We start from the raw sequence: 26,659 nt of genomic DNA, 5'->3' as shown, positions 1-26,659 counted from the left end.
TGCATCACTAACAGACTAATTGGATAGCAGTAGAAGCATACACTGCTACCATCCCATCCCTGATACTGGGAAAATGCATATATCCCAAGGGAAATCCAGTTAAGGGAGACTGAAAACGTTTCTTATGAATCAGACTAGGTTTTATCTGAGTTCCTTCCCATAAATACTATTTGAATCGATTTTTACCATCTCTTTATTTCCTTCAGGCTAGGCACGTTTCTCTTGGGTTGTGCTAATCTTGCAGAAAACAGATGTTTCATGCAGTGATGATTTGGAAGGCAGTTGATATCAGGAATTGAGCTGGACGGTGCATCACTTACAAAGAATCTAATTTGTCGAGTTTCTGACAGTACCAGATTCCTTTCACATTGGCCACACGTTTTCCATATTAGATCTTGGCTAAAATAAGAGTAAGTAGTTTTTTAATGGTGACTTTTACCATCTCTTGCAAGGCTCAAGGCAATCTGACTTTCCTTTTGCTGTAAACTGATTTACAGATAACACTGTTACCATTAATTATGAAGGACATAAATCTATATTTCTAGGAAAATATCAATCTTTTCCAAGAAACATGTGCCTTCTGGTCCTCATGTCCCCCTTGTCTTCTGACTGACTGTATCACAGTTTGACCCTCAACAGCCACTCTGTTTATTTTCCTCATTTTCTTTTACAGCACCTTTGCCTCTAGATACTTAAAGACAGGATCTGGAATGTTAAAAATGGAGAGCTGTTATGGGAAAAACTTGATTTTATGAACCTTTTTGCTTTTCCTCACCTTATAACTTTTCCTTTACAGTATCTGTAGATCAATAAACAAAATTTCTTTAGAAACCATATAGTCTACCCCTCTGTGGTAGGCAAAATAATGTCCCCCCAAAGATGTCCACGTCCCAGTTTCCAGAATCTGTGTATATGTTATGTCCCATGGCAAAAACGACTTTGCAGATGTGACTAAGTTAATGCTGCTGAGATAGGGAGATTAGCCTGGATGATGCAGGTGGACCCCGTGTCATAATGAGAATCTAAATAAGAGAAACAGGGAGACAGGGAGTCAGAGTTAGAGAAGGACATGTGACAATAGAAGCAGAGGTCAGAGTGATGTGATTACTGGTTTTGAAAATGGAAGGGCCCACAAGCCAAGGATTAGTGGCAGCCTCTAGAAGTTGAAAAAGGCAAGAAAACAAATTTCCCCCTACAGCCTCCAGGAAGAATACAGTCCTGCTTGATTTTAGACCTATGAGGCTCACTCTGGGGCTTCTGACCTCAAGAACTGTAAGATAAAAATTTTTGTTACTTTAAAGCACTAAGTTTTAGAGTAATTTGTTATAGCAGCAATAGGAAACTGATACACCAATATATTTTTGCTTCTGTGTTTACGGGGAAAAGAAAGGAAAGGAGCTACGTCTTCCTTGATTAAAAAGTAGATTTTAATGCCATACATACAGTAGCTACTTGGTAAGTCACATTAGTATACATTTAAATAAGTCTTATTGTATTAATTATCTATATGCTGCATAACAAATTACCCCCAAAACTTCGTGCCTTAGAACAACATGTATTGTCTTGCAATGTCTCTCAACTTAGCTGTGTACTGTTACAAGGCCACGATCAAAGTGTCAGCTGGGGACTGGGTGCTGCGGCTCACACCTGTAATCTTAATACTTTGGTAGGCTGAGGTGGGCAGATCACTCAAGGCCAAAAGTTTGAGACCAGTCTGGCCAACATGGCAAAACCTCATCTCTACTAAAAATACAAAAATTAGCCAGGCATGGTCATGCGGGCCTACAGTCCCAGCTACTGGGGGTGGAGTGGGGTGGGTGTTGGCTGAGGCATGAGAATTGCTTGAACCTGGGAGGTGGAGGCTGCAGTGAGCCAAGATCACCCACTGCACTCCAGCCTGGGTGGCAGAGCTAGACTCTGTCTCAGAAAAACATAAATAAATAAAGTGTCATCTGGGACTGTGGTCATCTCGAGGCTTGACTGGGAAGGATATGCTTCCAAGCTCACACTCATGTGGTTGCTGGCAGCATTCAGTTCCTCAAGGGTTGCTGGCTAGAGTCTGCTCTCTGTTTTTGGCCACATGGGGCTCTATATAGGGCAGCTGACAACATGGCCGCTGACTTCATCAGAAGGCGCAAGGATGAGCAAGATGGAAGCCAGAGACTTTATGTAACCTAATCTCAGAAGTGACATTGCATCAGTTTTGCTATATTCTACTGGTTAGAAGCAAGACTCTAGCCACAGCCCATACTCAGAGAGAGGGAATTACATAGGGCAATACGGGAGGCAGGATCAGGCAGATGTCTTAGAGTCGACCTCCACACTTATGATCTTGGTTGAAAGTACCACACATTTTTCCATATGGTCAATGACTCGAAAACAAGTAGTGATTTTTTTTCTCTCTCTCATTTGTGACTTTTAAAAATGACCTGAGTAAACCTCGAAAAATGCATAGTGATTTTTTCCACAGGCTTCTTGCGTGATTTTTCATAGTCTTCCTTTGCTTTTAAGGAGAATGCCCCAAACACGAATGATTCATGTAGAATTTTACATTTTGAGTTTTTCCATAGAAAGCAAAAGCCAATTTAATTCATGAGTAATTTTTTTGCAGAGCTCTCTACTTCCCAGCAGTACATTAGACTATTCAATCACAGTTCCCTTCATACTTAGAATATATACATAACAGTTATGGATGTAAATCTATAGGTCTTCAGAACAGTGATTAACGTGAATCAGAGCCTAAAATATAAAATTATTCAGGAAGAAGTTTAACATCATTTTCCTTTGACTGGGTTGTCTTTTTCATATTGATTTGTAAGAGCCATCTCCATAGCAATGACCCTTCTCTGGCCTGGGTCACGGCCTCATCAGAATTGTGTAACCTCTCGACATGCACAAATTTGAAGGAAAGTGGAAAGAGAAGAAAGGGGCAGGAAAATGAACTGATATTTGTTAAACACCTCCTAAGTGCCTGGCATTGTGTAGAGCAGATCAAAAACATATAACTCACATATGTATATACAGATGTATATGGACATTTATATATGTTTATACAGACGTACAATATAAACAGTACATTTGATGTTTCCTCATTAGACTGTGTTCATCACAACAACTCCGCATTATACGTATTCATTCCTTATTTTACAAACCAGCAAACAGGCTTGAAGAGATGAAGAGTCTGGTCCTAGATCTCCCTGAGGGCGATGCACTGATGTTGAAACAGGAACTTTCTGCCTGTAATGGTGTGTGCTCATTTTTGTTGCTGTTTCACGGTTTCTTCGTTGGTTTGTTTTCCGTGGTTCTCCACAAAGCCTCCTTTAAGGTTTGCTGCTGCGCTTTGTTTCCCCACTCCCCGAGAGAGTTGCTTGGATAGAATTAAATATGGAGGCGGGGCAGGCAGAGAGGCCATGATACTGGAGAAATGTAGGACCATATTGAGAAGAGTCTGTCTGTCAGAAGTTTGGGCTTGTCCTGGGAGAACAGGGAGCCATTGAAGGATTTTAAGTGGAGATTCTAAAAAGGTGCAATTTACGAGTGTAGAAAATGGATTGGCAGCAACCAGTTAGGGGACATTTTTTTCACCTGTATGGTTTTTATCTTAAAGAAAAGATAGATATGAAATAAGTATGGCAAACATATATGTTCATTATTTCATCCTTTGTGCTCTTCTGAATTAAAAATTAAAGTATTGAAAATAAATGAAAATTCTCTAAATCTGGGAGGGACAGGGATTAGCAAACAATTCAGTCTAACGAAGAAACATCAAATAAACCCAAACTGAGAGACATTCTATAAAATAACTGGTCTGTACTTTCAATGAAAGAAAAAGACTGAGGAACTGTTTCAAATGAAAGATTAGACATGACAACTAAGTGCAGCGTGTGATCGCAGGTCGGATCCTGGCCTAGAAATTTATTTCTCCTTTTCCATGAAAGGCATTACTCAGATGATTGACACAATTTGAATATCCGTACATAGATAGTAGCATTGTATCAATGTTAATTTCATAATTTCCATAAGTGCACTATACTTTTGTAAGAAAATATCTTCGTTTTTAGGAAATACATACTGAAAATTATTTCAAGGTAAAGGGGCTACATGTCTGCAAATCACTCTCAAATAGTTCAGGAAAAAAAAAGAATGACATATATTTCTAGCAAGAAGAATGATAAAGCATATATGTTAACATGTTAGCTTTGGGGGAATCTAGGTGAATGGTGTACAATAATTCTCTGTAGTATTTTTGCAACTTTTTGGTATGTCTGAAATTATTTTAAAATAAAAATTAAAAAGAATTTGGTGGAAGGAGGAGCGGGAGGGAAGAACCAGGCAGGTCTGCCTCTTGTCCTAGGAGGCCAGGGTTGAGGTCCTAGATGAGGGAGGTACCTGCCAAAGCTGATGTGGGGACTTCCGGTGGGGGGGCTGTTGCAGGTATGGGAGGAGGATCTTAGGGACCAGGGTTGCTTTGGGGTCTGGCAATTAGTGTGATCCAGAGTTTGTGAAGGGTTGCAATCTCTCCTTAGCCCAGTTGCCCTTATCTCTGTTAATGGTGTTGGTGTGTCACCAGGCCATGTTTTTCTATTTTTTCTGCACATACAGGTGTAAGGAATACTTGTAAGTTCATTGGAATAATGAACTCCAAGACTGAGGCAGAAGGAAAATGACCTGGGTTAGGGCAAGGAATGTAGGCTGAGGAAAGCTCTCACTAGGGATGTTTGCAAGAATTAGGAGCCTCCCGGGAAATGAGAGCAACTGCCACAGAAAATGATTTACATATTTTTTTAAAGTTTTTGGTTTTTAATGTTTGGCTAAAGGAGGTCTGACTTAAAATGCCTTGCTGACTTAACTGTCCTAGGGGGCCAGAAAGAAAATGTGACCTCCCTCCCAACTCATTTTATTTGTCACTGCCCAAGGGAAGGGAAGAGCTTTTCAGCTGCAAAGAGACAGTAGCTTGCAGACCATATTTGTAGGAGAAAGGAAAATGTAGCAGGGTGTGAACTCTGACAAAGCAATAAAAATTGGGGGATGACATCAATTCTTGGTGCAGGACATAAAAGTGGGAGGAGAGGTGGGGGAAGAAAGAAAGATGAGAAAGACCTGAAAATCTCACAAGAGATCTCTTCGTTAATGCAATCCTGCTCTTAACAGAGAAGGAATTCTCATAAAATGTGGCTGTTGTTAAACATATAGTAAGCATTCATGAAATTTGGCATTTGTTTTCTTTTGCAGCAAGCTTAAGAAACAAAGTTTAGTGGAAATTAAACAAATTAATAGAAGCAAGTGCAGATGAGCATCATGCTAAAAAGAAAGAAAAAAGTAAATTGCCTTCATTCCTATTCCATGCCCTCTAACACTCTGTGCTTTCCAATCAGCAACATGAATTGTGTTATTACTGGCAAAGATGGACACTATATCCTAACAGAAGACTTTTACAAGGAGTAAAAATATATGAACGCACTTAATAAATTGACTTGGGCCATTCCTTTAAGCAAATGTTTGGTCCTTCCAGATCATGTAAAAAGATAAAAAAGGAAAGAAAACAGATCTAGGCAATTATTTGTGGACTAGATTTCTGCTTGGAGGGTGAACAGGAAGCAAAGCAGGTGGAGGAGAAATGAGATTAGAACAATCAAAATGAACTCAAATAAAAGGCTGGTTGAACTATTCAGAGTTTTGAGGTTTTGTCAAATGTGGTAACCATTTTTTAATACCTTTAAACCATGAATAGAGGATTCGTTGTATAAATTACGACATGTCCTTACAATGGAGTGCATGCAGTTTTTCCCAAGGATGAATTACTTCTCTATGTTTTGACATGAAAAGGTATCCAAAATAGAATATTGAGTTAGTTCTAGTTTTTTTTGTTTTGTTTTGTTTTGTTTTTTCTGAGACAGAGTCTTGCTCTGTCGCCCAGCCTGGAGTGCAGTGGCCCAATCTCGGCTCACTGCAACCTCTGCCTCCCAGGTTCAAGCAATTTTCCTGCCTCAGCCTCCCGCGTAGCTGGGATTACAGGCACGCGCCACAGCACCTGGCTAATTTTTGTATTCTTAGTAGAGATGGGGTTTCACCATGTTGGCCAGGCTGGTCTCGAACTCTTGACCTTGTGATCTGCTCGCCTCGGCCCTCCAAAGTACTGGGATTACAGGCATGAGCCACCACGCCTGACCCGAGTTAGTTCTAGTTTTTAAGGAAATAACTTATAGTGCATAAAAGAAAAAAAAAACTGAAAGCACACATACCAAATTGCTAACAATATTTATGTCAGGGTAGGAATGAAGATTGCAGAAAGATTTTCAGTTTAGATGTCCCACACTTTCATATTATTAAAATATTTTTAAATTAATGTGTTTTTTTATAATCAGAAAAAATGAAGCTATTGGTGCTCTGAAAAAAAAAACTTAAACAATTGTCTGTGGCGAAACTTTTGAAAAAGCAGAGATGAAAGGGGTTTGGTTGTAGAGTATGATTATAAGTCAGGCTAAATAGAAGTAGAAAAGCTCAGCATTCATTAGAAAACAAAGAAAGAAGTGCTCCAGCAGAGCCAGCCCATCCAGATAAGACATGAGATCTGGCTGTAAATTGTTAGTATGTGTTTTCAGCATCTACCATGGACCTCCCCCCACCCCAAAGGTGCACAATTTGCACACTCCGGCTATGCCTTATTCATTTTTGTATCTTCCTCTAAAGTACATGCCCATGGTAGATGTTCAGTAAATGATGGTAGACCAAGCTCGGAAGACTAAGTATGAGTGGGTTAAGATGGGAGAAAAACTCCTGTAATCCCAGCACTTTGGGAGGCCGAGGCAGGTGGATCACGAGGTCAGGAGATCGAGACCATCATGGCTAACACAGTGAAACCCCATCTCTACTAAAAAATAAAAATACAAAAAATTAGCCGGGCGTGGCGGCGGGCGCCTGTAGTCCCAGCTACTCGGGAGGCTGAGGCAGGAGAATGGCGTGAACCCAGGAGGCGGAGCTTGCAGTGAGCCGAGATTGCGCCACTGCACTCCGGCCTGGGTGACAGAGCGAGACTCCATCTCAAAAAAAAAAAAAAAAAAAAAAAAAATGGGAGAAAAACGAGTAAGCTATGAATAAGTAACATTACTTTCAGAGAGCTTAAACTCATTCTAGTAAAATCTCAGAGAGGAAAAACTGTGAAATAGGAGGATGAGAAAATATTCTCTGGCACTTGCTCAAGTGTGTTTGTTTTGCCATCCTTCAGATTTTCTTAGTGAGACTTAATTTATGTTTTCTCAGTTATAGCTTTTCTTTTGTATCCAGTTGGGCGTTTCAAGCCATCTGCCATGACAATCATATCCTTGGAACATATTTTGGCCTCCTTGCTTCTTCTGCACTTGCCTTTGTTTACTCTGTCATCACGCTGACTCCTACAGAGACTCCAGCATGGGCTCTGTCCTTCCAGCATTGAACTGTGCCCTGCATTCTCTTTCCAGATCTCCTTTTCCACTGAAGGCACATGGAAGGATATCATGATTCCATTTCGACTGTGCCTTTTCTAGGTTCATATCTCTCAGTGGAAACACAGCATCTCTTCTGAGCCATGGGTACCATATATAAACATCCATGAAAATCAAGTGTTGGTGCTGAGAGTGCAAATAGCCTATTGTGAGTGATTTTGATTTCTTGGCCCCATGGATCATGGTAGGAATCTGGTGAATTCTATGTACTCTCTTCCCAGAAAAGTGTACACACTCGAAAAATTGTGTGAACAATTCCAGGGAGTTCACAGGCCATCCTGGAGCCCATTTATATCCCTAAGATTATGTATTCCTGCATCCCTGGAACTGATGCATATTCTATGTTAGGATAGAAAAAAAGAAGGAGTTCACTGGAACCAGAATGCAACTAGAATGCACTGGAACTAGAATTCAACTAAGTGCAAAAAAGCAGGCCGGGTACGGTGGCTCACACCTGTAATCCCAGCACTTTGGGAGGTCAAGGCGGGTGGGTCACCTGAGGTCAGGAGTTTGAGACCAGCCTGGCCAACATGGTGAAATCCCGTCTCTACTAATTTTATAAATACAAAAATTAGCCAGATGTGGTGGCGTGTGCCTGTAATCCCAGCTACTAGGGAGGCTGAGGCAGGAGAATCGCTTGAATCTGGGAGGCAGAGGTTGCAGTGAGCCGAGATGGCACCACTGCACTCCAGCTCAAAAAAAAAAGCATATTTCTAGCATCAGCTTCACACTTCAGACATCCTGGAGGCACAACAAATGGAAGATAAAGCCAGACTGGAGTGTTGCAGTTACTATCATAACATTACAACTGGAAGGAATAGTTTCTTTGATAATACAGCTTGTAGCCTATAGATACACAGCCAAGTGAATTGTACACTGTACTTTGGGTGCTTCTTTAATGTTTGGGACCAAGTCATTTAGGTTTAGGGGTATGTCTGTGTTTGTGTGTGAGAAAGAGAATGAGTGTCAGTGTATATTTTAAACAGTTCACAGAACTTAAATCTTAAAATGTCTATCTAAAGGGAAAAAAAGGATTTCATCTCCAAATTTATCTTTGTGTTTGTAATACGTATATGTCTTTGTTCCTTTTGGCATTATGGACACTAACATTTTAATGTTGCTGGTCTTTTCCAGGGTGGACAAGCTTCATTTACACCATATCTGGAGATGTGTATATTGGTAAGTTATGGCTATGTCACTTAGGGCTCAACTGCAATTTAATTTAAACTACTGAAGGGAGAAAAGGTAGTGAGAGGTGACAGCGTGCTGGCAGTCCTCACAGCCCTCGCTCGCTCTGGGCACCTCCTCTGCCTGGGCTCCCACTTTGGCGGCACTTGAGGAGCCCTTCAGCCCACCGCTGCACTGTGGGAACCCCCTTCTGGGCTGGCCAAGGCCGGAGCCGGCACCCTCAGCTTGCAGGGAGGTGTGGAGGGAGAAGCGCGAGCGGGAACCGGGGCTGCGTGCGGCGCTTGCGGGCCAGCTGGAGTTCTGGGTGGGTGTGGGCTTGGCGGGCCCTGCACTTGGAGCAGCCGGCCGGGGCCCTGGGCAATGAGGGGCTTAGCACCCGGGCCAGCGGCTGCAGAGGGTGTAATGGGTCCCCCAGCAGTGCCAGCCCACCAGCGCTGGGCTTGATTTCTCGCCGGGCCTTAGCTGCCTTCCCGCAGGGCAGGCCTCAGGACTGCAGCCCGCCATGCCTGAGCCTTCCCCTGCTCCGTGGGCTCCTGTGCAGCCCGAACCTCCCCGATGAGCACTGCCCCCTGCTCCACGGCGCCCAGGCCCATCGACCACCCAGGGGCTGAGGAGTGCGGGCACATGGCGCAGGACTGGCAGGCAGCTCCACCTGCAGCCCCGGTGCAGGATCCACTGGGTGAAGCCAGCTGGGCTCCTGAGTCTGGTGGAGACATGGAGAACCTTTATGTCCAGCTCAGGGATTGTAAATACACCGATCGGCGCTCTGTATCTAGCTCAAGGTTTGTAAACACACCAATCAGCACCCTGTGTCTAGCTCAGGGTTTGTGAGTACACCAATTGACACTCTGTATCTAGCTGCTCTGGTGGGGCCTTGGAGAACCTTTGTGTCCATACTCTGTATCTAACTGATCTGATGGGGACGTGGAGAACTTTTATGTCTAGCTCAGGGATTGTAAACGCACCAATCAGCGCCCTGTCAAAATAGACGGCTGGGCTCTACCTACCAGCAGGACGTGGGTGGGGCCAGATAAGAGAATAAAAGCAGGCTGCCCGAGCCAGCAGTGGCAACCCGCTTGGGTCCCCTTCCACAGTGTGGAAGCTTTGTTCTTTAGCTCTTTGCAATAAATCTTGCTACTGCTCACTCTTTGGGTCCACACTGCTTTTATGAGCTGTAACACTCACCGCGAAGGTCTGCAGCTTCACTCCTGAGCCAGCGAGACCATGAACCCACCAGAAGGAAGAAACTCCCAAGACATCTGAACATCAGAAGGAACAAACTCCAGACACGCCACCTTTAAGAACTGTAACACTCACCGCGAGGGTCCGCGGCTTCATTCTTGAAGTCAGTGAGACCAAGAACCCACCAATTCCAGACACAGTAGGATGACACCATTTTATGTAATTGAATACTATGCCACCTTCTCTCCCACACTAGCCCTCTCTATATCCCAGCACAGGTATGCCCAGGGCAGGGTGCCTTTCAGCTTACAGAATATTCAGTGAGGGAAGGGAATATGAACACCAGTCATGACACATCCTGTGCACAGATGAAAGTCCAGGCACCATTATGTGTTTTGATACCTCGCTAAGACGTTGGCAACCTCCATACTGATAAAGGGGTGGAGCCACAGTGGGCTCCAAGGGGAGCAGGAATCTGCCTTATTCCTGGGAGAAGGAAGTGGAAGGAGGTGAATTTGCAATGCTAGTTTCCTCTGAGAAATCTCAAAAGTGGCTTTTTTCTCTTCTTCTGAGGGTTGTATATGTGCTGCTTGTTGAGTCTAATCGAGAAAAGATGTCTGAGACCTAACCGATGCTCATTTTATAGATGAGGAACGTGAAATCTAAGAAAGTTGTTTAACTTGCCAGGGTTACGCATTGGTAGACGTGGGACCAGAACCAAGGTCTCCTCAATCCTGCTGTCCACGCTCCACCCCATACCTTCTGTCCAATGACAATGCAGAGATAGCACCATGTAACTTGTCTTTTCAAGTCTAAATCCCTTAGCGAACCCAGCAGCAGAAGGGACAGAGCGGGTGGGAGAGAGGGGCTTGCAGAGCAGCCTGGCTCCTGCCTGCGTCTACTCCTCCCCTTCCCATCCTAAAAGCAGCCATGGGTTCCCGTAAAAGGCTCTTGGTAGGATTGGGAGAAAACAGCTATAGCAGATGCTGTTGGTACCCCACCCACACCCCTGGGCCCTTACTTCCTGAGTGCCCACTGACCAGCTAACAATAGCCAGCATCTGTGTCACTTTGCCTGAAGGCTTTTCTCTGAAACCAATCAGGGCAGGATGAAAGTACTGGAGAATTAACATTCCCAGAAGCTACCTGACCCATTAGGCAGGATAACTCTGAAGCCTGTGTGAAAAGCCATTTACTAGTTTCCCAGTGGGATTACAGCCAAGCCACCTGAGTGTGCTTGATGACATACCCTTCATTGTCTGTCTTCCCTTTCCTAACTCTCCTGACTCTGGACTGTTGTTTCCTGAGATCATCTCCAAGATAAATTCCTTGTACCAGAATATATGCATCTCCAGTTACACTTCTGAGAAAGCTCAGAGAACCAGCCTCCCGTTTTCTCCTCCTCATCCCCACGCACGGTTATGGGTGGTGTGGATGGGGTGGGGCATCTCAAGGTACAGGCCAAGAATCCCCATTTCTGAGACCCTCTGCAGCTGGGTGCTCTCCACCTGCTCCTGGAGGGATGCCAGCACTGAACTTTCTGGGGCCCTAACATGGCCACCTCCTTGGGCAATACACTCCCAGCTCCAGGCAGCTGGCTTACAGATAACATCTGCTCAGGGATAGAAGGCCACACCCAGAGCTATTTAAACCATTCCTTTTATTCTCCAAAAAGGATGTTCAATTGCCTGAAATTATTCTTCTGGAAAATAATTGTAATGCAAACTCATGCATTTTGAATTTATTCCTAATACAGCACAAATGGGCTTAGTTCCCTTTTCAGTGAATAGCATTTCAATTAGGGGTCAGGAGCAAAATTCATTTAGTTTAGCACTGGAGAAAGTGTGAAAAAAAGTCTTGTAGTAGTATCATAAGTTTATATGTACACACCTTAAACTATATTAACCATCTGGAAGAGATGATATATCATTTGTTTTTATGATCTTCTGAAAATCCTGAGAAAAACACAGTGCTTTATAAAAATAGAAAAAAACATTTTTATAGAGGTAGTGCTCCCGATTTATAATTTCAAGAGCAACAAAATAATCTGCACAAATGGAAATGAAGAAAGCACATGAATTTTAAGGTGGTAAGGATAACAGAAATGTTTGTGTAGAATGAGAGAAAGCAGGGAGAAGCAAACTTTCTGTAAAAGGACAGATAGCAAATATTTTCATCTTTGCAAGGCATATAGTCTCAGTTGCAACTACTTGGCCCTGCCCGTGTTGCACGGAAGCAGCCACAGGTGATACATAAACAAATTGGGTGGCTATTCCAATAAAACTTCATTTATGGTCACTGAAATGTGAATTTTATGTTTTTTCATGTATCATGAAAGGCTATTTTTTTAGTTTGTTTCAACCATTTATAATAGTGAAAATTTTTCTTAGCCTGTGGGCTCTACCAAAGGTGACAGTTGATTTTGGTTTAAATGAATTGCAGAGAATGAAGGGGAAAGAAATTAACGAGTAATTGCCAAAACCTGTTTTAAGCAGTAGTTAGAACCTTGTTTCCTGACAGACCTTCAGCCTGAGAAGTTAACAAGTGAAATGCTCTGCAGTTCTCCGGGTAAGAATGAAATGCTCTGCAGTTCTCGGGGTAAGAATGACCCACACTTCCACTTGTTTTTCTTGAGATGAGGCAAGATTTTCCTGAGTCATTTCTATTTACTGACCTGGTCCCCCCTCGTGACCATGGGCCACAGTGCAAAACATCTGGCAGGGGATGGGTCTGTATCCTTGGAGCAAAGTTGCATCTGTCTAGAATAAACTGGACCATGAAGAGAATCCAGCTCACACAACTGGCCTCTTGGGACTGTGCTTTAACCAGTGAGTGGCTGGCTAAATGACCTCATTTGAATTTTATCTCCTTCCCTTCCTCCTACCAACACCCTAATGGGGGGGCGGTTAATGAGAAAAACAAAAGGGCAAGAACAAATCATCAGAGAAAAAGAAATGACGAAACAGAAATAGCTCTTGAATATGTACTGACCTATAAAATCAATAGCGAAAATCCAGAAAACGTTTTCTGACTTCACTGCCTCAATTTTATCTTGCTTATAAAACTAGGCTGGCGCCAACAAACCACAGATGGCAGGAAGTGATAAGCAAGGAATTGTCTTTTTCAAAATGTCAAACATGTTCAGCTGAAGTAGATGTAATGAATATATATATCCTTAGTGTATCGGGCTGGAATAAATGGGCTGCAACTTGGGTTGAGGAAATAATCTGGGGAGACTGCATAAAATGGAAATTTAGGAGGGCTATTAAAATATTAACTGATTACAGGAAGTGCTTAAAAGACATTGATAAATTTAGTTTGACTACAAACAGGTGGAGTTTTGAACATTAGAAAATGCTCGACAGCTGGGCATGGTGGTTCACGCCTGTAATCCCAGCACTTTGGGAGGCTGAGGCAGGCAGATCACTTGAGGCTGGGAGTTTGAGACCAGCCTGGCCAACGTGGTGAAATCCCTGTCTCCAGTAAAAATACAAAAATTAGCCGGGTGTGGTGGTGCACGCCTGTAATCCCAGCTACACGGGAGGCTGAGGCAGGAGAATCACTTGAACCCGGAAAGCAGAGGTTGCAGTGATCCAAGACTGTGCCACTGCATTCCAGCCTAGGCAACAGAACGGGACTCTTGTCTAAAATAAAGAAAAAAAAAAAAAAAGAAAGGGGAAAAAAAAAGAAAATGCTGGATGTTTAACTAGTTGTCAAAGTCAGTCATTTTAAAGGTAAAGGTAAGTATCGTGAGGCTATGTAATTGTCCTCTAATGACACCCTGAAGAAAAAGAGTTAACGGAACTAAAATAAGACTAGTAGAGTTCTCATTTTCTTATTCAAAGAAAGTATTCATTTGAGACTCATCTGAAAGTACTCACTTTATGCTTTTCAAGGATCTTCTTAATTTTTAATATATTTGCTTTTTCCAACAATGAAGAGCCTTCTAAGCTGACTATTGAATAGTAATTTTAAAAAGTGTACAATAGAGGGAGAGACCTTTGACAACAATCTTTTGCTGAGGCAAAAAGTTCTTTGACCAGCCCACAGCTGGAATCTATGCATCATATGATAAAAAACGAAGTCAAAAGAAAATAAAAAAATACATTGTCAGAAAACCAGTAGATCCCACAGATACTAGTACCAAATCTCTTCCCTGCAGCTGTGCTGAAAATTACTTTACACATTAATGTAGAGATCAAAAGGATAGAAAAGTTTACATCCTGTATCCTTGAAGCTTGGTACAGTTTATCAGCTTGAATTCTAGTCCCCTAGAAGGCCTGATGTCAAGTATACTGTTGGTGCTTAGAAAATATTTAGAAATCTAAAAACATTTGTTTGTGTTTATTGAAATCAACTGGCTTACAAAGGCAGTAAAATGTTTTGAATTCATTTAAATAACTAATGATTCACGCTTAGTTTGTGCTAACCTTTTGAGCACAAACTTCTGTGCTCTGGTTTTGGGTGATATTAAGCAGTTTGAAACGGGCTCTGGATCTTGCAGTAAAGGCGGGGAAACACAGATGTGCACCATCAGGCCTCATAATTGACCTCCATTTATCCAACTAACTGAATTGCCCAGTGCTCTTCATTCTATGGTGAATACTTTGAGGAAGGTGCTTGAACACCCAGGATGATCCGCTCCTCCCTGGTCTGCCTGCTCTTAGCTGCCCCCATCAGCACCTTCATAAAAAACCTTATGTAATTTAATTAAACGGTTGTAAATTAATGAAAGAAATGTGAAAAGAGAGTTGGTATTTCCAGAGCAACTAAGGCGGATGCTTTGTGAAAGTGAATTGCTAAAGGAAATGTCTTTGACACGGAAAGACAAACATCACATGTTCTCAGTTCTTTGTGGGATCTAAAGATCAAAACAATATGAACTCATGAATATAGAGAGTAGAAAGAAGGTTACCATGAGTTCATGAGGCTGGGAATGGTAGTTGGGGGCTGGGCGGGGGGAGGTGGGGATGGTTAATGGGTACAAAAAAATAGAAAGAATGAATAAGATCTACTATTTTACAGCACAACAGGGCGACTATAGTCAATAATAACTTAATTGCAAATTTTAAAATAACTAAAAGAGTGTAATTGTATTGTTTGTAACACAAAGTATAAATGCTTGAGGGGATGGATACTCCCCATGCTCCACGATGTGATTATTCTGTATTGCATGCCTGAATCAAAACATCTCATATACCCCATAAATATATACACCTACTATGTACCCACAAAAATTACAAATTTAATAATAAGAAAATGCCTTTGAATTTGTGAAAGATTTGGGGAAACTCTAATAATCTAATGGGTGGTGCATCATGGGTATGCTTTAAAAAGAAAATGTTTCAATCAAGTCAGCAAACCCACCTTAACTGTATTTCTTTCTTTTTTTCTGTTCAAGCACTCCTCCCACCTGTCTCCTGAGTAGCTGGGATGACAGGTGTGCACCACCACACCTAAAAATGTTTTGTACAGACAGGGTCTCCCTATGTTGCCCAGGCTGGTCTTGAACTCCTGGGCTCAAGCAATTCTGCCTTGGCCTCCCAAATTGCTACAGGAGTATTTCTAAACATTTACAAACAAATGCACATTTATGCTTTAATTTAAAATAAAATGTTTGAGGCAGTTTGACTGTCTTTTTTAATTAACAATCTCAATTGCATCAGATAAGAAGGCTTCAACTATACATATAAAATTGATAATATCAAACCTATGATAGAAGTACTAGAGTGTATAGAACAGAGAATAAACAGGACAGCAATTCTTATAAATAGAAAAAAAGGAAAAGACAGCAATTAAGCAGACACTGAAGATGCAGCACTAACTTTAAAACAGGTTTTGAAGTATTTCACCCTTTTATGACTATTTAGGCAAAAAAAATTGCAATTAAATTGTTTTCAGTTAATTTTTTCCTTAACTGTGCTATTAGATTTAACATTCTTGGCAGTGATTCCCAATGGAAACTATTTGTTATCTGATTTGGCTCTATTTATAATTGAAAGTAGTCAGAAACAATAAGATATATTTTTTGAGACTTATTTTAGGTTCAGGAGATAACCAGATGGGTGAATAACATAAAAATGATCTGGAAATAAAGATAGAATCAATCTTTGCTTTCTGTGACCGTGACTCTGTTTTAAACATTTCATGTAATAATACAGAAGCTAAAAGTATACTTGAAGTTATTATTAACCTGGAACCCTGACTCCAGTGTCTATAAGAAAGGTTTACCTTGGTTAGGCACAGTGGCTCATGCCTGTAATCCCAGCACTTGGGGAGACCGAGGTGGGAGGATTGCTTGAGCCCAGGAGTTTGAAACCAGCCTGGGCAACATTATGAGATCCTGCCTCTACCAAAAAAATTTTTTTAATTAGCTAGGCATGGTAGTGCATGCCTGTGGTCCCAGCTACTTGGGAGGTTGAGGTGGGAGGATCACTTAAGCCCCAGAGGTTGAGGCTGCAGTGAGCTGTGATTACACCACTGCACTTCAGACTTGGCAACAGAGTAAGACTCTGTCTCAAAAGAAAATAAATAAATAAAAATAAAGATTTACAGCAGGGCCTGGTGGCTCACGCCTGTAATCCCAGCACTTTGGGAGCTCGATGGGGGCAGATCACGAGGTCAGGAGATCGAGACCATCCTGGCTAACATGGTGAAACCCCATCTCTACTGAAAATACAAAAAATTAGCCGGGCTTGGTGGCACATGCCTGTAGTCCCAGCTACTCAGGAGGCTGAGGCAGAATAATCGCGGGAGGCAGAGGTTGCAGTGAGCTGAGATTGCGCCACTGCACTCCAGTCTGGGCGACAGAGCGAGACTCCGTCTCAAAAATAAATAAATAAATAAATAGATTTTTACCTTAGAGTGGAGCATTTCAAATGACCTCTTTAGTATCAACACTGAGATTGCAAAGAGAATGGGCAGAAATTGCATCCCACATACAATTAGAGTTAGAGTCCTTTAGACAAGCTAAACTCTTTGTTGCTGAATTAAGATTTCCTCACAGACCAATGAACACCACAGTCAAGCAAGCTCCCCTGATAGGGGGTGCAGAGAAATACCAATTCAGCATTATTTTTGAGCACTCTTTTGCCAGCTCACTCCATTAAAACAGCGAAGGGGTTTATAAACTGTTTTGGTATATGTATCACGAAACATCCTACATGACAAAATTATGGGCCAGGAGTGGACCACGTGGGTAATGGGTGTTATATATGAATTAGTTGAAGATAAAGACATGGTTCATTGCTCCCAGGGGATCTCAGTAAAGCACACTTAATAAAATGCTGCTCTGCATCACAGTTAAAAATATTACTCAACTCTAAATGAGATTTTTTTAAACTCCCAGACCTCTCTTTTATTGCCAAATCCCTGCATAAGTGGAAAATCAATGGAGTTCTATCATTTGTTTCCATGACGTTTGTTGACCTAAATCTTTGATAGAGGAGAAACCTTTAGTATTATGCTGGGGCTGGCTCTTACTAGCTTGCAGGAGCTGATTGTGTGCCTTCCCTGGCCTCACATTAGTAGGCTGAAATTGACCACAGTGGGAGTATTTACACCACAGATATTGGCACACACTTACAAATCAGGTTAGTTCTCCCCTTTACTCCTGAAAGCCAACTGTTAAACATTATCCAGCACACTACTTCCTCTGGGACAGAAGTTGTTAATCTTTTTACTGCCATGGACCTTTCTGACATCTGCCAAGCCTCCTGCCTCCTCAAATAATGTTTTTAAAGTCAGTGCAGTTATGAAAATGTTAAAAGAACAGGTTTAGGATATAGCTATATGTGTGCTTCTTTAATGACATTTGACATAACATGATCTAGTAGCAGGCCTGCTCTAAATTTTAAGTAATAATTAACATAAACTATATTTTGAGATATCTACAAAACCATAATGTGATATGAAAATATCTATGATTTCTGCTGCAGACAAAGTCATCAGCCCAGCTAATACTACTGTGGCTTGTTGGCTACATTCATGATCGAAGGAAAAGATACGTTTCAATTTAGGTGTTAGTGAAAGTAAACATGTAATTTATCTCCTATCGAAGTCCACCCATGCCCTGAATTGTATCCATGGACCCCCTTGGGAGGACATTGACTCCACGTTAAGAACTCCTGCTCTATTAGAATTCTATTTCATGTTTGCAAGCATCAGAATGAACTCTGCTGCCTCATATTGGTTATTTCCAAAGTGGAGGTGAGAAGGTCTTCTCTAGAAGATATAGTTGTTTGGACTCCAACCAATATGTCCAAAATTCACAAATTATGTTTCTGTTTACATGATAATTGCTCAAGCTATTGTTTTCATTTAAATAAGCAGTTCCTTATTGATTATTCAGCTCCAACTTGTCACATCAATGCCCTTATTTACATCCCAAAAGGGCGTGCAGGTGTATCTCCCAAGACATTTTATGGACTGCTCATTCAATTTGAAATCTTCTCTCTCTTGCCCATTAACATATCGGGGTTTTTCCCAACTGAAAGACCTAGTCCAAATCTCACCCCCTCTCTACAGCCTTCTGTGGTGCACTTTGGCCTCTCCAGTCTGTAGCCTCCTCTTGCAGAACCACTCTTGCAATCTTCAAGTCACTACATTCTTCTGCTCCTAGTGAGAATCATGTTAGACTTTTCTCTCTCCAACTGTTGCCAAATCCTTTAGATTTCCTTTTCAGCTCCACCTGTCAAATGCATCCCTATCTTTCTGTTGCCACTTTCTCAACTCAGAGTGTAATTCATTTTCACTTAGACTGTTACAGCAAACTCCTAACAGGTCATCCTAACTTCAGTGTTGTCCCCTCCAATTCACTTCACATTCTGCCATCAGAGTCATTTCTCCAAGACACAGATCTGGTAATTTCACACACATAAACACACACACACACACACACAGAGATCTGGTAATTTCACACACACACACCCTCCCGAAGGGCTGTCAATTTTATACGGATAAACATGGGTTTAAAGGCTTTCCCTGATCTGAAGACAGCTTACATTTCCATCGTTCTTCCCAAAAGACTGTTCCAGGAATGGTAGAATTTTCACTGCAATCTTTTCTCGTGTCTAGAATGCCCTTTTCCCCAGATTTGCCTCTTGTGGTTTATCTAATCCTACAGAGCTCTGTTCAAGTCTTACCTCCTCCACAACAAATATCTGTGGTCCCTAGACCTGCACAAGCCCCCATCACCCCTGTTCTCTTATTGAACTTTGCTTATGAATTTATCGTTGCCTTTAAGAGACATTTTCATTTGTATTATTTTATTTGTAAACCTCAGTGTAGAAGAGATGGAAATTTATCTATCCTGAATATTCCCACAACATTTAGAACAGGGTCTTTTTTTTATACTTTAAGTTCTAGGGTACATGTGCACAACGTGCAGGTTTGTTACATATGTATACATGTGCCATGTTGGTGTGCTGCACCCATTAACTCATAATTTATATTAGGTATATCTCCTAATGCTATCCCTCCCCCCTCCCCCCACCCCAGGGTCTTATTCAGAGTTCAATAGCTATTATTCAATAGCTATCCAACTTACGTATTTTTCCGTTGCATTATTCTCTGATTATTTTGTGTGTATAGATTTAGTTTGCTCCAACGGGATTTTGAATTATTTCTATGAAAGGAATCTACTTTGCATGTCTCTGTATTGTCCTATAGTACTAGGCAATTGTAGGTACTCAATTCATACTTGTGGGAATGAATTATTATGGCATTTGATACTTTTTCTAACTATTCTTAATGCTTATAAAGTTTATAATTTACCTAAGGAAACATGAGCACATAATGCCAAGAACTTTGCTTATCAATTAAAGTGTAAATGGAAACACAACGCAGGATTCATCTCCTTGTCCTTTTTCAAAATTGAAAACAAACTAGTTTTAGGCTTTAATAATAGCAAATATAATTAACCAAGAGATTCAAGGAAATTACTAAGTCTGTTATTTCTCAAATTAAAATAAATGTTGTGGTGCTATATAGTTAACCAAATAAGTAACCGTATAACAAATGTACTATAATGGGTATTAAATTAGTGGGTCATTGGTTTTGTAGGGCCCGATGATGCACAACAAAAAATAGAACCTCATCACACAGCAGTGCTTGGAGAAGGTGACAGTGTCCAGGTGGAGAACAAGGTAAGTATGTTATTTTCCTTTAACTTTCTTAACATGTACTTTCTACTGGTTTCCAAGAAAATGCCTAAATGTTGTGGATAACTGAAAGTTTTTCTCTCTTCGTTGGAGAAGAAATTATACCAGAAGTTTATCATGTCTTTTCATTAATTTCTGCTATTTCTATGGGTTTATTTTAAAGTTTTATCTTTACTGATTCTTTATCTTCAGAAATCATATAAAGTCCCTATTGTTTACCCCTGGAAATTTGAATCTGGAAGCAACACATCTTTGTTGTCTCTTAATTTTCTTTCTTTATACAATTGATTTATTTTGTTTTTAGCATAAGTGAAAATAGATCAGTCCTATAGAAGTAGAAATATAAATCTACATGCATACTCACATAGAGCCCTTTGAAAAGAATCCCCACTTTGGCCGGGCGCGGTGGCTCATGCCTGTAATCGCAGCACTTTGGTAGGCCGAGGCAGGCGGATCACGAGGTCAGGAAATCGAGACCATCCTGGCTAACACGGTGAAACCCCGTCTCCACTAGAAATACAAAAAATTAGCCGGGCGTGGTGGCGGGTGCCTGTGGTCCCAGCCACTCGGGAGGCTGAGGCAGGAGAATGGCGTGAACCCGGGAGGCGGAGCTTGCAGTGAGCCGAGATTGCGCCACCACACTCCAGCCTGGGCGACAGAGTGAGACTCCGTCTCAAAAAAAAAAAAAAAAAAAAAAAGAAAGAAAAAGAAAAGAATCCCCACTTTGAACTGAGAGGAAGATAGGATGCATTTCATAGTCTTTTTGTGATGAATCCCTGCTCTTTAAGTAAAGTCTCTGATATTTTAGGAGTCTTGGGAGGTTTTTATTCCCAGGTTTCCTTCTCATGTCTATTTCATTCCCTTGAGTATTTCAGTCACCATGTTGTCAGTCTGTTTAGTCAATCTGACTGCTTTATGTCATTCTTATAAAGAGGATTGAGGAGAAAATTGTGCAAAAGCTCCTGAAAAAAACAAACTTTGAAAACTATTTCAGTGTGTGGATGACTAGTGCTGAGGCAGTCTGACTGACTTCTGGCCTTCTGACCCTGCCTGTTGTTATAGAACACAGTGGATTTGAGGAGTTATTAGATCTTAGCCCACTTTTCTGGCAGCAATCTACAGCTGCTTTAATCATCTGCAGCACCACCATGAACTGTGAGGTAAACGGAAGAAAAACCTCATGAGCACTAGAAAAATGCATATGTCAGGGTCAGTGCCCTTTAATATTAGACTGAGCCATATGAAACTGCCACTTTTGACCTACAAAAATGTCTATTTTATATCTTTCAATCCAATATAGGAAAGAAGCACGAAAGCCACACATAGGCCAGAACCTACTGATATCAGAGTGGTTTGTAACATTATCTGGTTTAACTTGGCAACCTCAGTTCTTCCTATAATACACAGAGAGCACATTGCAGATAAGGAGTTGGAAGCTAAAACAGAACACCAGAAAGAAGTGATGGAGTCAGAAGAACAGGTGCAGCCAACATAGAAAAGAGTCAGCTGAAACCATCAATTCACTGGCAAGCAGCACTCCTGGCTCCAGTGGCATCATTCTGTTATGTGCAATTCTGTAATTGTTGCTGTGTATAAGCACAGCCTGAGCCATCAAAACCTTAGAAAGATTTCTATGAAAAAATTGATATTAAAAAATCAGCACTTAAAGGCAGCATGTGTCACTTATATCCACACAATAGTAGAAAGTCCCCTTTAGATTACAGCAGAAAAGAAATTCTGAAGGTTTGAATCTTGGCTTTACTACTTGTTAGCTGTTGTGACTTTGGACACGTTTGTAAAGCCCTCTGAGCTTCAGTTTCTTTGTCTGCAAAATTAAAATAATACTACCAACTGCAAGTGATTATTAGAAAGAATATTTGAGATTACGTATATTACAAGTCTACTCCAGACTGAGCATGGGGGTCAGTAAATTATGTCCAATAGGCCAAATGCAAACCTCCTTTTTCATAAAGTTTTATTGGACCACAGCCACACCCATTCATTTCCATATTGTCTATAGGTTCTTTTATCCAATAACAGTGGAATTGAGTAGTTGTGACAAATAAAGCCTAAAACTCTCTGGCCCTTTACAGAAAGAGTTTGGTTTACTATGTTGTAGATGCTGAATAATGGTAACTGGAAAGTTTATAAATCCAAATATCTAATTTGATAGTCATACCACATACATGTTACCTAATAAGGACTTATACAGTAGACCTGAAGGCTTAGGGCACATAACAGTTTCTACAGGTAGAAGAAGGCTCCAAGAGACCCTGACTCACTCATGCTCCAAGCCAGTGTTATCCTCACTTGGACCTAGCATTAGCCTGAGGATTTGATAAAGAAGGAAGATGTGACTGCCCAGTGCTGCGCCAATCCCATTTCCGCTAAACTGTGGTCAAGAATGAGAAGCTGATTTTTTGCCTGGCTTTTTTTCTGGCTCTGTTCTTCCTACACTTTTACTACTCTTCCTTTCTGTGTTCTCCACCATCACACCCATTTGACTACTGGTTGACCAGTAGTATGGGCAGTATCTCCTATAGTGGCCAATCTCCAGGACAGGAGAGGAGGACAGGGAAGGGATGATGCAAAAGACTACAGCTTCTTTCTGCCCCAGGTTTCCCTGTTCCATCTTAGAACTTTTTCAGAGTTCTTAGAGATTGGAATCAACTCCAGACTACTCTGGACATTTAATCCTGGGCTGGTACCAGTCATCCCAGAATAGCTTCTGTTTCAAGGGCTAAGGCTTCCTGTGCTGCTTTGACCTACTGATGGTACTCTGGACTTTCTCTTAAGATGATGGTTGCCCTGATGGCTCCACGATCAGGGGTACAAGAGTTTGATATGAAAGGCTGCATCTCACCCTTAGGCTTATGTTTATAGTGGTATACTATTGAGAAGGTCTTAAGCCTCATGGATTAGCAAACTCACCTGTAGTGGACCAAGGAAGACAATCAGTACCTCACTGGCTGTCATCAAAGCTATACTTCACAGTAGCAGTGCTTTTTAACTGGCACTATTCATGGAAAACTCATTAATATAATAAAGATTAACATTTGACTATATATAGCATTTGATTAAAATAAACATTGAAAGACAGAAATAAAACAAAACATCCTGTTAAAACTAGAGAAAACTTTTTTGCTTGTTTATGTGTAAAAGTTCATGATGAAATAATCCACTAAATTTTTAAACTGATAACAGTTACTTGTTTGATCTTTTCATTGGCCCAAGAAGTATAAACAATGGAGTCTGGTAGGAACAAATGCATGCAATAAGTCATGCTAAAGCACAGTTTCTTTCTGGTAATTTTTTTTCAGGTAATATATCACTATAATGAATGTTATTGATGCAAAAACATGCCCTTCAATCAGCAGTCCCCAACCTTTTTGGCATCAGGGACCAATTTCCTGGAAGACAGTTTTTCCTCAGACCGGGGGTGGCTGGGAATGGTTTGGGGATGCTTCAAGCGCATTACCTTTGTTGTGTACTTTCTTTCTATTATTATTACCTTGTAATATATAATGAAATAATTCTATAACTCACCATAATGTAGAATCAGTAGGAGCCCTGAATTTGTTTTCCTGCAACTAGATGGTCCCATCCGGGGGTGATGGGAGACAGTGACAGATCATTAGGCATTAGATTCTCATAAGGAGTTTGCAAACTAGATCCCTCACATGTGCAGTTCACAACAGGGTTTGTGCTCCTATGAGAATCCAGCACCACTGCTGATCTGACAGGAGGCAGAGCTCGGGTGGTAATTCGAGCAATGGGGAGTGGCTATACATACAGATGAAGCTTCACTACCTCACCTGCCACTCACCTGTTGTGCAGCCCAGTTCCTAACAGACCACCAATTGGTACTGGTCCATGGCCTGGGGGTTGGGGACCCCTGGCTTAGATTCATACTCAGAGTCCTACTGCCATCTTGAGCTTTATATTTATAGTTGATCAAACTGAGTAGCTACTCATAGTTTAGAAGTTATCAACATATTAAGTGAACCATAAAACTTTCATCTGGGCTTTGATCATTTATTGTTGGTATCAGCGGAACTCGAGACATATCTTGGCAAAAATACTTATGGAATAACAAGAGCAACTTTAAAAAGTAAATTATTAAGTAAACCCAGAAGAACTTAACTCTGTACCAGAAACTCTGAGAAGGTGCACCAAAGCAAAAGACATGGTGCCAAAAGATGGTGAATGTTAGTTGGGGTGAAGTAGTAAGTGGACCTCTGCTACTTACGTATGGGTTTTTTTAAAATCAAATCCCATAAAGGCATTTAGAACCATGCAAGGACTTGGGTTTTAAATGGGTATTTAATTCTCTTGGCTTTTGCATGATTTTCATCATTTGACACCATAAACAAGGTCATCATAGACAAGGACTTTTCAAGATAACAGCAACTGAGACTTTTCAGCCACATCATCACTGTATTTTCTGGAATATCTGGAAAGATTATTAGATTTCACCAAAGAAGACGAGTTAAGGAAAGAAAATGTCATCTGGTTCATGTTTGCATATTTTGACAGCTAGTTGGGTTATGGATAAGTAAAGTGATGGTACATAAATAAATATAGGCCTTGCAGTGGTTAAACAGAGACTTTTTAAAATGTAAAGAAGTGATCAAAACATCATAACTGAGTGGATGTATTAAATGACCCCAGCCCTGAGATTGTAGGGAGTAAATCAAGACTTTTGAAGAAACCATTCTACCCTACAGTCCCATTTATTTTTTAAGTTGAAGGCAGGAAAGGGAAACAACTGTCAGTCATGTGAAATACGGTAGTTTTTATTAAATACATGGAAGATTAAGGAATTAATTATTAATTTTATTGAATCCAGTAATAAATCTTCTGGAACTAGTAACATTTTAATAATTTCTAATTAAAGAGCTTTGCATTAGTAGAAGTATGATATAGTATAATATTGACTTACATATTTAGAAATATGCTATATTATTAGAATTGGGGTGACGTTTCAAAAATTTTGAAGGCTTCATTTTAAAGTGCGTAATCATTTTGGCTTTGTTTATTGTTTTATTCTAAATAAGATATACCTAAAAGAAGCCTGAAAATAAATATATAATGTTCAGTTATCTATTAGTGAGTAACCACGCTAAAATTTAGTGGCTTAAAATAACAATCATTTATTATTTCTCCATGTGGTGGGGAGTTCTAATGCCGGTTTCTCTGGGGTCACTCATGTGGCTGGCAGGCTGGGAGCTGGGCTCTGCTGGGGCTGTTGTTTGGAGATGCCTCAGTTCTGCTCTAGGTGGCCCCTCCATTTGGCTAGCTTGGGATTCCTCGCAAGAAGGCAGTCACAAGACAGCTTCCCAGAGAGGGAGCATTTGCATATGGGAGGCGCGGTGGAAATGAAGATGGAAAAGCAGAAGCTGGGGAATCAGAGAAGTCACCAACCAGTTAATTTGGAATGCCAAGCATATTCAGGCACTAAAATGAGGCCACAAAAGAAGTCTAGTGGAGAAGTCTGTAGTTCTGCAGCCTAGTGTCTAGGGATGGGGCTGCGGCTGCTCTTAGCAGAATTAGCAGTCAGGAAGAAGAGCTGGACATGGCATGCAGGAGGATGAGGACAAGCTAAGGTCTAGCAGCACCTCTGACTACCCGTTACAACTAACCGCCACATTGTCTCAACTAAACTAAGTTACCAGGGCACAAAACACCACATATAAGTATATCTAAGTACTTATGTAATTCACTTCTGACGGAACTACAGTTCTCCTTAATTTCAAATCAAACACCCATTTCTAATAAATAAAATTACTGAAAAGTGTATATATATATAGATATATGTATGATTTTGATAGGACTCTTACAATTATAACATGTGAATTATTTAAAATACTTAGTTTTATATAATGAAATGATCTAATGATTGTTAAACCAGAAATGCATTTGATTACAAAACAATTCCCCAAACACAAACTTTAGAAAATGTCTTTTATGTTTCCTTTTAACTTTTAAAATTAGCAAATTTTTGTAGCAATTTAAAAAAATACAGAAAAGCATAAAGAAGAAAATAAAATTTGCTTTAATTCCCATTATTCAGAAATAATAAATGCTAACATTTTGGTATTTTTAAACCATAGTATATACATACCATTTTGTGATATTTACAAAACTTACAAAACATTATGAACATTTTATTACACACTTAAATATTTGTTGAGAAAATGGATTTTGATGGCCATTTGATAGTTTTTCTTATAAGCATATAATTATTTAACCAACCCCTCATTTTTGGAGAAATGTTTTCAATTTCTGCTGTGATAAATAGTGCTACAATAGTGAAATTCCCTGACACTACATCGCTAAAACTATCATTACTGGATCGGAGGACATTAGCAGTATTGGGGGTTTTGAGTCATATTGTCAAATTGCTCTCTGGAAGGATTACTGCACCAATTGAAAATCTCCCAAACTATATATGAAAGTGTATTTTTCCCTGTATCCATACTAGCACTGGATATTATGGTTAATATTTTTTCCAGTTTCAGGAAAAAAATTGAATCCTTAATTCTAAGCAAAAACTTTTAGAGACTTTAACGTAATAGGACCCTTTTGGGGGGAAATTTGCTTGAGCAGATGTCCCTTGGATGCTCTGTTTTTATAAGGTTCCATTTAG

The 26,659-nt window shown here is 40.6% G+C and overlaps 1 protein-coding gene across 8 annotated transcripts in view; it reads left to right on the top strand.

The window, feature by feature from the left end:
* Nucleotides 1-26,659, top strand: part of PIR (pirin) — a 105,395-nt gene that overhangs the window by 72,599 nt on the left and 6,137 nt on the right. For all 8 annotated transcript variants that reach the window (XM_055267601.2, XM_055267598.2, XM_063634555.1 and 5 more), the window contains 2 exons: nucleotides 8,616-8,660; nucleotides 19,913-19,995. In XM_055267601.2, coding sequence (XP_055123576.1) covers nucleotides 8,616-8,660; nucleotides 19,913-19,995 — 128 coding nt within the window. The remainder of the gene's footprint in view (nucleotides 1-8,615; nucleotides 8,661-19,912; nucleotides 19,996-26,659) is intronic.

This window comes from Symphalangus syndactylus, chromosome X, assembly GCF_028878055.3.
Source record: "Symphalangus syndactylus isolate Jambi chromosome X, NHGRI_mSymSyn1-v2.1_pri, whole genome shotgun sequence".
NCBI lineage: Eukaryota > Metazoa > Chordata > Mammalia > Primates > Hylobatidae > Symphalangus > Symphalangus syndactylus.
Note: the sequence above shows the minus strand (reverse complement) of the source record. Positions and strands in the feature narration are given on the sequence as shown.